The 13,823-nt window shown below is 44.4% G+C and overlaps 1 protein-coding gene across 1 annotated transcript in view; it reads right to left on the bottom strand.

Annotated features, from left to right (window-relative positions):
* Positions 1 to 13,823, bottom strand: part of JAM3 (junctional adhesion molecule 3) — a 107,812-nt gene that overhangs the window by 2,692 nt on the left and 91,297 nt on the right. Inside the window, 7 exon segments of the mRNA XM_078339878.1 lie at positions 104 to 158; positions 246 to 375; positions 2,283 to 2,382; positions 3,353 to 3,555; positions 3,969 to 4,121; positions 7,968 to 8,081; positions 8,880 to 8,945. Of these exon segments, the coding sequence (XP_078196004.1) occupies positions 104 to 158; positions 246 to 375; positions 2,283 to 2,382; positions 3,353 to 3,555; positions 3,969 to 4,121; positions 7,968 to 8,081; positions 8,880 to 8,945 (821 nt within the window).

The raw sequence follows: 13,823 nt of genomic DNA, 5'->3' as shown, positions 1-13,823 counted from the left end.
ATAATCACTCAGAAATCTTCCTAGGAGACCCACACAGTTTCCAAGGAGGAACGCTGTTTTTCCTGCTGGGTTCACCTGGATTTCCAGGTTTACTAAATATTACCTCCTCATCAGTCCTGATGTAGTTAACTCCATCTGCTTTCCCTGGGTTCTTGTAACTGTGAGGAGAAGAGGGCAGTTTACCAACAGGGTCGTGACATCATTGCCAGGTTGAACTTCCCTTTTTTAACAGAAGGCAGGCTCACCTTTCTCCATCCTGTTTACTGTTGATGAAGTAGCCACGTCTGTATGCACAGCAGATGCCCAACGTGATCAGGGCCAGCACAGCAAGGACAACCAGAACCCCCCCAATAATTCCGCCAATGTTCAGGTCATCTGAAGAAGAGGAGGTTTGGGGAAAGCCACGATACACACTATCTTTCTTTAAAAGGACCCTGACCCTGCTGTGCCTCCTTCCTTCACTCCAAACCCACCTGCCCCCACCCCCTCGGGCCTACCCAGCTAGAAGAGAGAACACTTAGAATCTTCCAGCCTAGAACATAGAGGACACCATGACTCCTAACTTCATATGTAAAAAGTACTGAGACTTCTGCAGTTGAAATGCAGTTACACTGAAAACTATTAAAATGGGTTTGGTATGGAGGCTTAAAGATCCTCGGCTGAATGCCTGAGAACCTAACTTATGGAGAAAATGCTTATAACGACAAGATTAGAAGCCAGGATCCCAAGGGAGAAAACATCCCTAATTTCCAGGGTCTCCCTTTGTTGTGGATTACTGGAGAAAGTTAGTTTCAAGCCCTATTAAAAAGTAAAAAATCCTAGGTAAGAACTCGAGCTTTGTCTCCACTGGCTGCCTGACCTCCGATCTATAAGCGCTCTGAGAGGAAACACCCTGGAGCCCTTTTCTTGTCTATATACTGGGCAAAGGCACTGGGTCACCTTCATATGGGGCTCTGGCAGCTGTTTCCTTTAGGCAAGGAACACATGGAAAACTATGCAGGGAATTTATCAACAAGAGCCAAGTAACCTGGGAGTTTTTAAAAACTCTCTATTGGTTCTCAAATATGAATGTACACTTAAAAATCAACTTGCAATTTTTTTTTTTTGAGAGTCTTGCCCTGTTGCCTAGGGTGAAGTGCTGTGGTACGATCTTGGCTCACTGCAACCCTTGCCTCCAAGGTTCAAGTGATTCTCCTGCCTCAGCCTCCCAGGTAGCTGGGATTACAACAGGTGCCCACCACCACACCTGGCTAATTTTTGTATTTTTAGTAGACACAGGTTTTTGCCATGTTGGCCAGGCTGATCTCGAACTCCTGGCCTCAGGTAATCTACCCGCTTCAGCCTCCCAAAGTGCTAGGATTACAAGTATGACCCATGACGCCTGGCCATGTAATTTGATTTTATAGTGTCAATTCTCAAGTTTCATCACTAAAATGTCAGCAGGCTAAAATAGGTCTGGGGCAAAACTTCAGGAAAAAACACCCTAAAGCAGACTTTCTCAGATGTGACAGATGAGAAGAATCACTTGGAATGCTTGTCTTACACACAAACATTTGTAGCATATGTCTGAGGTAGGCTCACATCTGTAAGTAAAACAGTGATTTCAAATGGTTATCACCAGGCAGTTTTGGAAAACACTGCTCTGGGGATAGCTGCAAATCAGGAGGAGGGAGGGATTCAACAAGAGCTCCTGGCTAGGCACGGTGGCTCATGCCTGTAATCCCAGCACTTGGGGAGGCTGAGGTGGGAGGACTGCTTGAGGCCAGGAGTTTGAGACCAGTCTAGGCGACATAGTGAGATCCCGTCTCTATAAAAAATGAAATTAGCTGAGAGCATGGTGGTATGTGCCTATTGTCCCAGCTACTCAGCAGGCTGAGATGGGAGGATGGCTTGAATCTGGGAGTTTGAGGCTGTAGTGACCTGTGATTGCACCACTGCACTCCAGCCTAGGCAGCAAAACAAGACCCTTTTTTTTTTATTATTATTAAGAAAACAAGCTCACCAGGTGATATGGACACATCCTATCTGTCCCCAGCCTCCTCTCAATACGGCCCCCTGCCCCACCTTTAGGGGAACCAGAGCCCTGAGATAATATTATCTCTAGGGGCTAAAGCTCTGTCTGCAGATAAAATTACTAGAGCTAAAATTCTGTCCGTTTTCTATAAAATGATAATAACTGGATAAAATTCTGGAGACCTCTAAACTGACGGTAAAATATTAAATTTGAAATGTTCTATTCACTTCCCAGTCTCGTGATGAAACCTTTTGAAAAAGAGACTCACAGACTTCCATCTCCTGCTCCTCACACCTGGCTGAGCCTGCGTCATTGGAAGCAATGCAGTAATACCGCCCAGAATCGTCCTTGTGAACAGCACTGAACACCTGTTTCAGGGAATGACAAGTAAATAATTGGGCCAATCACAAGGCAGACTTCTGAGGGCACATCTACTGGGTCCAGAACGAGGTTGACACCTGCTTGCTTGCTTTTGACTTCCCCGTGGCTTCCCCGGCACTGTGCATGTTCCTCCCTGATCCACTGCCTGATGCCTGCTGAGTGCTCCCCAATGACCAATCCCCTTGGGACTGGAGACACCAAAGCCTGGAAACATCCAGGATGTGAGGTGGAGCCTTGCTTTTATTCTGGTAAAGGGGCTCTTCGACAATGACTGCTCCTCGGACAACATTTAGGCAAAATGAACACAGAGGGCCCTATTATAATCCGTCTGATGACCACGTGGAGCTGGATAGTCCACAGACCAGAAGGTACATCCAAGAGAGAACCACATGCAGTAAAAGCCTGGTGTGGTTTGCTGGCCAGGTCACTTTGTCCAGCCTGTTTCCTTTCCTCCCGCACCTCCCACCACCACCACTGGGTTATGTTGAAACAAATTCCAAACACCTTCTATCCATAATTACTTCACTATGTATCTCTAGAAGACTTGGACTGTAAAAATCATAACCACAGTACCTTTACCATGCCTAAAGCAATTAACAATTGCTTAACAGATCACCAAATACCAGCTAGTAATAGAATTTCCCTGATTATCTAATGATTTTTACAATTGATTATCCAAATTAGGACCCCACTAACATTTTTAATACCCCTCTTCAGTCTCAATCTATAGTTTCTTTCTCTTCCTTACTTTACCCCCTAAGAATGTACTTGTTTACATTCTTAGGGGATAAAAAGAAGGAAGGGTCACTTTTCCTATAGAATCACTAACATTCTAGATTTTTAGCTCCTGTCTTATCAAGAGTTTCACCATCTCTCCTAATAACTCTTCTTTCCACAATAAGCATCAATTGCCCCAACAAAGACATCTCCATCCTCACCTCTTAGAAGAGAGCTTACCAGAGTGCCTGTTTCAGAGTTTAGGTGGAAAGAGGAATTGCGGAATCTGGGATTGGCTCTGGAATCCGTGGGCAGCGGCACATCATTGCGATACCAGCTGTAGTGAGGCCGGGGGTGGCCCTCACTCTCCTGGCAGTGCAGCGTTGCCATCTTGCCTACTGGTACAGCTTTGGGTACTCTACAGACAGGGGTCACTGGCTTCACTGTAGGAAAAGAAAGGGGTGGTGTTTAAGGTCTCAGCGACAGGGCTCCATTCTTATTAAAGACCACAAGAAATCAGCTCCAAAGACAAGAAAGCCAATCAAGGGCTTCCCGTACCACTGTGGTTCTCAGGATCCCGTCTACAGACTGACCCTCCACCACTGCACCCTGCCCTCCCGTGTGTGAAGACGCCTCTTCTAGAAGGTGGAAGGAAGTGGCAGGAGCTCACTTCTGCCCCAGCTCAGGCAGTCTCAGCTCTCAACCGTGCTCTCCCTAAGAGAGCACATGTGAACCCCTCAGGGATATAGTTCTGGACGGAAAGAAACCAAGATACAAACCGATCTCTTGCATCCTATGGCTACACTCACGAGGCCTGAAAAGGGCGGCGATGTCTCACCTTTGCATGAGCTCCTACCTTGCACAGTTAACTCGATCATGATCTCATCAATTTCCTTGCGGTCATTTCGAGCAACCACCTCACAGCGATAAAGGGCTGAGTCTGTCCGTGTCACATTCCAGATCTTCAGGGATGTCTTCCCCAGTATTTCTGCACGACCTACCAAGACTCCTACAGAAAAGACATGAGGCACTAAAAAACTTTTTAAAGATACCTCTGCCACTTGAAGAGGGTGGTTTCTGGAGCCAGAACTGGATGCCACAGCAAGGAAGACTCCAGAGCAGTTTTTGTTTCTATTCCTGTGTAGATAAGTGAATTCCCTGAGGACGGGAACCAGGACCTATTCCTATCTGTAACCTAAGCACCAAAAATAGTTCCTGCTATGCAAGATGCACTCATTACACGCGTCTCTGTCGTTAAAGCCAAGAGCCTCACATTCTCTTCCTCATTGCCAGGAAGGACTGCCCATAAAAAAAAAACACACACAAAAAAAAAAAACAAAAACACCATTTGAGAAACAATTCATGTTCCATAAATGATGCTGAGATAACTGGGTATCCACATGCAAATACATGAGGTTGAACCTCTCCCTCACTCCATATAGGACAAAGACCTAACAAAGGAGTTAAAATTAGGCTGGGTACGGTGGCTCACGCCTGTAATCCCAGCACTTTGGGAGGCCGAGGAGGGCAGAGGTCAAGAGATTGAGACCATCCCGATCAACATGGTGAAACCCCGTCTCTACTAAAAACACAAAAAGTGGCTGGTGGCGTGTACCTGTAGTCCCAGCTACTCGGGAGGCTGAGGGAGGACAATCACTTGAACCCCGGAGGCAGAGGTTGCAGTGAGCAGAGATTGTAAAACAGAGCGAGACTCTGTCTCAAAAAAATAAGAAAACAAAAAAAGCTATAAAACTCTTAGAAAAATGGATGTTCATAAATCCCTCATGACCCTGGATTAGGCAATAGTTTCTTAGATATGACACCAAAAGCATAAGCACATACTAGAAACAGTTACAGTGGACTTCATCAAAAGTAAAGACATTGTGCTTCAAAGGACAAAAGCAGGTGAAAACACAATCCACAGAATGGGAGAAATATGTGCAAATCACAGATCCAACCTAGCATCCAGAATATATAAAGAATTTACAATTCAGTCATAAATAGACAACCTAATTAGAAAACTGGACATAAGGGTAGGTGCAGTGGTACACACATGAGGTCTCAACTACTCAGAAAGCTGAAGAGGGAGGATTACTTGAGCCTGGGAATTCACGTCTAGCCTGTGCAACACAGTGAGATACTGTTTCTTGAAAAAAAAATTACAAAAAAAATGGACATAAAATTTGAATGAACATGTCTCCAAAGAAAACATACAAATAAGACCCTCAACATCATTAGTCATCAGGAAATGCAAATCAAACCCACAAGACATCACTTCAGACCCACTAAGATGGCTGGAATTTACAAAGTCAGACAATAGCAAGTGTTGGTAAGGATGCGGGAAAATACGGTGCAGGCAGGAATGCAAACTCATAAAGCAGCTGTGAACAACCCTCTGTCAGTTTTATAAAAACTAAACATGCAACTACTCTAAGACCCAGCAACTGTACTCTTGATCATTCATCCCAGTTCATACAAAAACCTGTAAGCTGCTAGCAGCATTACTGTTAGTAGCCAAGGGCCAGGTGCTGTGGCTCACGCCTGTAATCCTAGCACTTTGGGAGGCCAAGGCGGGTGGATCACCTGAGGTCAGGAGTTCAAGATAATAGCCAAAAAGTGGAAACAACCCAAATGCACATCAACTGAATGGATCAAATAATGATTAATATCTACAATGGAACATTATTCAGCCATAAAAGAAATGAAGTACTGACACATGCTGCAACACAGATGAACCTTGAAAGCATGATGCTGAGGGAAAGACACCAGCCATGAAAGACTATGATGTCTATGAAGTGTCCAGAACAGGCAAATCCATAGAGACAGGAAGTAGAATCAGAGCTGCCAGGGATGTGGGGAGGAGGGCTGACTGCTGATGGGTCAGTCATCATTTGTGGGATGATGAGAATGTTCTGGATTTTGATAGTGGTGGTGGCTGCACAACCATGTGAATAGACGAAAACCCCCTGAATTGTACACTTTAAAAGGACAAGGCCTATGCAGTGTGCATTACAGCTCAATTTTAAAGAATGTTAAACATAAGACACAACACTTTCAAAGAAGCAGGAAGAACCTGTAGAACAACAAATTCAGAAGGAGTTAGGAAAATACAACACAAAAGACTAGCAACTACTTATCACTAAACCCGACAACGAGTGTTGCCGAGGACATGAAGGGCCTGCCATAATACACTAAAACAGCACACCAAAAGATGCTTCTGATGGAGCAGAGACATTGGCAACAAGTTTTTCTAATAAGCTTTGATATGCAGCCATCCATTGGTGAAGAATTTGAGCCTCTACCGTGTGAGAAAAGAGTAAAATAACCCCACCAGGGTGCTCCAGGTACAGCCCTGCACTGAGGCAGGGAAGAGGCCAAGTAGAGCTGCATCCTCCTGAGCCCCTGCATTCTTTGTGGGAAACAGTCTCCCTCAGCCTCCCCACTCCTGTGCTGAGAGCAAAATGTTTAATCCCCAGAAAAGGAAAGCGCTTTAAGAATTTCTCATCTGGTACTGCTGATGCTCTAAACTACATGCTCAGGTTTAGCAGGGTCAGCCTGAGTAGCCAAAGAAAACAGATTTATGTTCTGAGAAGAACATTTTCATCACTCCAAAAATAGGAGGCAAAGGAGGGACGTCATGTGAGTGGGCAGCAAAACTCTTCTGAGAAGACTCAGGCTCCTGGCGACATTGAGAACCCAAAGCAAGACCGTGCTGGAGCTGTTTCCACAAATCCCTCAACTCACGACTTCCGTAAGAAGTCCACAGGCTCCGACTGATGTGTGAGCCTGCACTGAACCTCCTCTTGCTGCTCCGCCCTCCTGTCAGAAAAAGGGTGCCATCCTCCTCTCTGGCCACCTGCCTGCCTCCCTCTGTGCCCCTTGGCACAACCAAGTCCCAGCAGGCCTCCCTTGAGTCTCTCTCTCCCTGCCTGCACCCCAGCTTGGTTGCCCCCTCATCCCCCTCAGCCCCCTCCTGGACTCTGCAAAAGGCCTCTGACTAGGGCCTCTGCTCTGAGTTCTGCCGCCTCTAATCTCTCCTCTACAGCAGCCACTTCGGTCTTCTGAAAAGTAAATGCGGCCATGGCACTTACCCTGAGAGCCTCACAGCAGGCCCTCAGATACCGCCCATGCTCGCCTGGCATTCAGTACGGTCCACCTGGCCAGGAGACCTCTCCAGCCCCTCTCCTGCCTCTCTCCCTGTCCACATACCAGCTACACTGGGGAACTTGCAGTCTCTCCCATCAGTCAGTCCATCTGCTGCTTCTGCGTCTTCATACACAGCATTCTCTCCTGTCCACCATCTCTCTCCACATCATCTTGGCTCCTAACCAGCCACCCTTCACACCGCACCCAGAGAGGCAACTTTGGGGAGCCTTCCCTGACCACCACCCTCCCACTCGATGTCACTTCTGGGTACCCTGTGCTCTCTCCCCATAGGCACCCCCAGCACCAAGCCTGAAACACAGTGCGTGGCTCAGTGAATTTGTGCTCTGCCCTTGCTGAAACATATGGTCCTTCTCATTTGCTCACCTCCATCACTCATGTCAGGATCATGAGAAGATGACCTAGGAAAATGTTTACTTTGATTCCCCAGAGATAGGGCTGTGAGCAGATTAAGATCCTAGCTAATGAACTGGTACTTGTTTATGCTGGGTGACCTGTACAGGGAGGCCTGAAATACCACTTGCACTACTGTTGTGTATGTTTGAAATTTTCCATAATAATGACTCATCAAAAAAAAACAAACAAAACAGTCCTAGCTACAGATGCAGGTTACCAGTTTCTGGCCAAAAGTGCACACCCAGGTCTATGGACAGAGGAAAGGTCAGCAGGCAAGAAGACTACAGGATCATACCCTGAATTTTGTTGTCAAAAAACACATATGTGGTTTCGCCATTTTGAATTTTCTTCCATTCGATCCTGGGGTCACTTGTCTGCGAATCCGTAATGATGCAAGACAGTTCCACACCTAACGAGCAAAGAAGAAAAAGAACTCCCAGTGAATGTGGAGTGCTTCTAGGTTCACCTGCACACCCAGACCCTGCAAACTAGCTCTAATTTAAGAGGCTCTTCATGCAGATTAAAAACCTAGCCAACTCCACACTCCAAGAGACTTTGAGAAAAGATGAATTTTTGCCAAAGAAACAATGAAGACAATTAGCAAGGATTTTATTAGATTGAGTACACCCTCGCTTAAACACCCTTCTTCTATATATGACATTTTTTTGCTGGGCGTGGTGGCTCACACCTGTAATCCCAGCACTTTGGGAGGCCTTGGAGGGTAGATCACCTGAGGTCAGGAGTTCGAGACCAGGCTTGCCAACAGGGCGAAACCCCATCTCTATTATAAAGTACAAGAATTAGCCAGGCCTGGTGTTAGATGCCTGTAATTCCAGCTACTCAGAAGGCTGAGGCAGGAGAATCACTTGAACCTGGGAGGTGGAGGTTGCGGTGAGCCAAGATCATGCCACTGCACTCCAGCCTGGGCAACAAGAGCGAGATTCCATCTCAAAACAAAACAAAACAAAATTTCTTTGTTGTGTGATCACAAAGCCCGGCAGGAGTGCCATGCCAGCTGATGGAAAACCCACCCAGGGCTCACTGCTAGGCTGCTGATACCATGTCTCATGGGCCTGTGCACCACAGAGCACCCACCCCGAAGGTCTCCTTGGCACACTACAGAGATGGATGTGTCCTGAGTTGGCTGCAAGACACCAAATGTCCAGTAGATGGTGCCCATTATCTTTGGCATTTCCCTTGTACTTACTTCCAAATTCCTGTACCACTGGGGTTCGATTGCTGGATTTCAGATTCACAGCCCCAATCAGGCAGCCTGAAGGAGAAAGAAAAGTAAAATCAGAGACAACGTATCTCCAACGGCAGAGAAACCTTGCACTGAGGTCAGGTTTTCCTGTCTGTGTATGCTATGGTCGCTAACCACAGAGAATGGAAAATACTCCACAACAAAGTCTCTTAGGTAAGGCAAGTTAACTACTTTCTCTCTCAAATCTGACCTTCACTGGAAGGAACCAAGGGAAAGAGAAGAGTTCAGAGAATTCACTCTCCTATTTAGTCCCAGAACAAAGCCCTCGGAGCTTTAAAGGCTTTTGTCTAACCATTACCTATTAACCCTTCCACACCTCTCACCCAGACCTGCCCAGGCGTTCTGCTTTTCCTCCCTCCATCCTCCTCCCTTCCCCAGGCTTCCAATCCTGAACAGGCACCCTCAGTGGCACATGATACAGGCCAGAATCTTGGCCTGGAACTCTCCCCTTCCGGACAGCATCGACACTCTCTGGGTATGATTATCAACCAGCTAGGAGTCCACCTGCCTGTATTAGCCATCTGGTGGTTCCAGTCCACAAAGAAGTTTTCACCGGTCTTTGTTGAAATGAGAAAAATAACATGGTAATTTTCATGAAGCTAAGTGTATATCATTGACAAAATCAATATAGCTACTTCCATGGCATTCCCTTTCAAAACTAGCATCTGATTCTTATGGATTTGAGCAAGTATCAGAAACCTGTTTACCATGGTCTCAACATTTTTCAACTGATCTTGGAGAGAAGATCAAGTAGGTACATGGACCACCTACAGAGTATTACCCTTCAGCTTCCAGGCCTCTAACTGAATATGCCTTTCCTGAAGAAGGCCTTCATACAGAACACCCTTATGAAGGTCTCTGGGTCCTGAGCAACTCTGTGCAGAGCAACTCTGCTCTGAGGGGCTTTAGCTCCTTGCACATAGGATATCCTGCAGGTCACACAACCAGTTCTTTTCCTTTATCTTCTTTAATGGCCCAGCTACATGGATCTTTTCTTTCTAAATAGTCAGATTTCACTAATTCTACAAAAGCCTTAAAGAAGAATCCAGTTAAAGGATGGGAAACAGAAATATAATATACCTGAATTGCTACTGGTTCCTAAAACACTTCTACAAAAGGTTATAGAACAAAGGACAAGTGAGGATAATTTTATTTTGTTTGGATAACCATGGCTCCTCCCTCTGGAAGCCAGAAATACATCCCATGCATGTGCAGGCCTTTCTACTTCTCCTTCAAAATGAAAGCTCCCAGTGATGCATTAGTCAAGAATGATACATGAGGCTCTGAGTCTCTATCAAGGCCACACAGGTTCCTCCTAAAGGAAAGTGACCATAAACATTTCTTTCAGTACGGTCAGTCATACTATCATCATACTATGATCAGTCACCATACGATGTAGGTGAGACATCAATACTCTGGCTACCAGGGACTCTGACCAGAGATCAGCTCCAGCCCAAAGACCATCAAGGGCCTGAGAGGTGCCTCATGAGAGCACTGCCCACCTGGATAATGACTGAACAACCCAATCACATCTTTTCTTGTAAGAAGTATAAGCCATGGGAAATAAGAAAATGGGAGAGCTTATAGTCAAGAGAAATAGAAGTACATTATAAGGAGATATAAGCTGATTTCTTAAAATGGTGGAAATACTAGACTTGGTAACAACAGATGAACTAGAGGACATAAAAGATAAATAACATTTAATTTTCCTGAAGGCCAGCTGCGAGATAATAAACTTGGAAGGTAACCTAAACCAATTTGTTTCTTACAACCTCAAAGAAGCTAAATAATGGAAAGAGTCACTTCATTTATCCCTCTGTACTATGGCAAAGAAATGAATGCTTTAAACTTCCTAATCATGCCTTGGCCTGACCACTCTCTTGTCCAACTATCCTAGATAAGTTTCGCAGGCAGCTTTTTGTTTTATTTTTCAAGAACTACACATGAGACTTAAGTACAGGTAGCTTTTTAGGTTGATACTAGAAGACAGTATGTCCCAAGAAGACTCCACAACAGAGGCCCACTACAAGTCACACCAAGTTCTGGCTTAAATGACCATCTCCAACAGCTGGGTACTACACCAGATAAGGTGCCAAGCTGAGAGTCCTTCCTCACTATTCTTCTATTTCCAAACAATCCTTAAATTTACTAATACACTAGAACTCCTTTCTTGCCCATCCCTAATAGAGCAGGGTGCCACTTTAAAATGTAGTAGTAACTGTGTCAAAGAATGGTAGTGTAAGAACTGGAAGGCACAAATCTCATACTTGAAGACGTTGTAAGTAACTCAGCCAGAATCCTAACTGAAGCCTGGGGATGCGATTCTGACAGAAGTACTTAGGAGGCGGATTCTGGGAGCCAGCTTGCAGTGGTGGCTGCTGAAGTTTAACTGTGCACATGCTGAATCCAGTGCTACAGGAATACTCATACTGAAGTTATATTATTTAAGACTGAGCAAAGGGTTTTCTGGAAGGAGGATAAAGGAAAACTGCTAATTTGTCAAGTGCTGTCATCCTATTTAATTTCAGATCTTGGCCTGTCCATCAGACTCTAAGCTTTCAGCAGTTTTTGTTTTGTTTTGTTTTGTTGAGATAGAGTTTCACTCTTTCCCCCAGGCTGGAGTGTAATGGCACAGTCTCGGCTCAGTGCAACCTCCGCCTCCCAGGTTCAAGCAATTCTCCTACCTCAGCCTCCCGAGTAGCTGGGATTACAGGCACCTGCCACCACACCTGGCTAATTTTTGTATTTTTAGTAGAGACAGGGTTTCACCACATTGGCCAGGCTGGTCTCGAACTCCTGACCTCAGGTGATCTACCCACCTTGGCCTCCCAAAGTGCTGGGATTACAGGTGTGAGCCACCATGCCTGGCTATTCAGCAGTTTTTCATACCTTATTATGTACTCTATAGTGGTCTAGATATAAGGGCTAATACAGGAATAAGATAGATACAAATCTATTAGCCAAGCATGGTGGCACACACCTGTAATCCCAGATTCTCAGTAGGATGGCACAAGAGACTTGCTTGAACCCACAAGGCAGAGGTTGCAGCAAGCCGAGATCAGACCACCGCACTCCAGCTTGGGCAACAGAGCAAGACTCCATCTCAAAAAAAAGAAGAGGGAAAAAAAAAGAAGAAGATAAAAACCTGTACTCCCATGGAGTCAACATTTAGGATTTTAAAAAATGTACCATATTTATTCACCTTTATTATATTTCAATGCCTGATTGCAAAAATTACTACAAAGCTAGAGTGATCAAAACAGTGTGGGACCAACCTAAAGAGAGACATGCAGACCAAAGGAACAGAAGAGAAAGCCCAGAAAGAAATCTTTGCATATATAGTCAAATGATTTTCCACAAGGAGTCCAAAATCATTTAATAGAGAAAGGACAACGTTTCCAACCAATGGTGCTGGGAAACTGGATATCCACATGGAAAATGATGAAGTTAGACCCTTATATTAAATCAAATACACAAATTAGCTTAAAACATATACAACACCTAAATTTAAGAGCTAAAACTATAAAATTTTAGAACACAGAGAAACATCTTTGTGAAACTACGTTTGGCAGTGATTGTTTTGATATGACACCAAAAGCATGGACAACAGAAGAAAAAATAGGCAAATTGGCTTCATCAAAAAAAATGTAAACATCAAAGCACACTACCAAGAAAGTGAAAAGACAACCAGCACTTTGGGAGGCCAAGGTGGGTGGATCACGAGGTCAAGAGATCAAGACCATCCTGGCCAACATGGTGAAACTCCATCTCTACTAAAAATACAAAAAAAAAAATTAGCTGGGTGTCATGCCACGCGCCTGTGGTCCCAGCTATTTGGGAGGCTGAGGCGGAAGAATTGCTTGAACCCAAGAAGCAGAGGTTGCAGTGAGCCGAGATTGTGCCACTGTACTCCAGCCTGGTGACAGAACAAGACTCCGTCTCAAAAAAAAAAAAAAAAAAAGACAATCTATAGAATGGGAGAAAATATTTGCAAAGCATATATATGAGGGATCAACATCCAGAATATATAAAGAACTCCAACTCACCACCACCACCAACAAATGAACAAATTTAAAATGGGCAAGAATTCAAATAGACATGCCTCCAAAAGAAGATATACCATGAAAAGATGCTAAACATCACTAGCCTTTAAGGAAATTAAATCTAAACCACAATGAGATACTACTTCACACCTATTAGGATGGCTATGATTTTTTTAAAAGGGGGAAGTAATAAGTGTTAGTGAGGATGTGGAGATATCCAAACCCTTGTCCTCCTCTGATGGGAATGTAAAATGGTGCAGCCACCATGAAAAGTTAAACACAGAATTACTATACAAACCAAATATTGTATGATGCAATTCTTATTCTTCCTCCTCTATATATGATACTTTCCTCCTCTGTCTTCTTTCAAAATGTTTTATCTTTGACTTTCTGCAGTCTGAAGATGATATGCCTAGATGTTGATTTTTTTTTTTTTTTTTTTTTGGCATTTATCGTGTTTGGTGTTTTCTGGGCTTCATGTGTCTGTGGTTTAGTGTCTGGCGTTAAATTTGGGGGAGTTCACAGTCATAATTGCTTCAAATACTTTTGTTCCCATCTTCTGTTTCTGGTATTATCATTTACATGTATGTTACATCTTCTGTCGCTGTCCCACAGTTCTTGTATATTGTGTAAGTCACCTCTCCCTCTGTGCTTTCAGTTCTGGATGTTTCTCTTGGCATATCCTCAAGCTCAGAGGTTGAGTCCATCAAAAACATTTTTCACTTCTGCTATAGTTTTTTGATCTCTAGCGTTTCTTTTTGATTCTTTCTCAAATTTCCATCTCTCTGCTTGCATTGTCCATTTGTCCTTGCATGGTGTCTACTTTTTCCATTAGAACACTTAG

The sequence above is a fragment of the Callithrix jacchus genome, chromosome 10 (genome assembly GCF_049354715.1).
Source record: "Callithrix jacchus isolate 240 chromosome 10, calJac240_pri, whole genome shotgun sequence".
Taxonomy (NCBI): domain Eukaryota; kingdom Metazoa; phylum Chordata; class Mammalia; order Primates; family Cebidae; genus Callithrix; species Callithrix jacchus.
The sequence above is the reverse complement of the archived record's forward strand: the minus strand, read 5'-3'. Positions and strand labels throughout refer to the sequence as shown.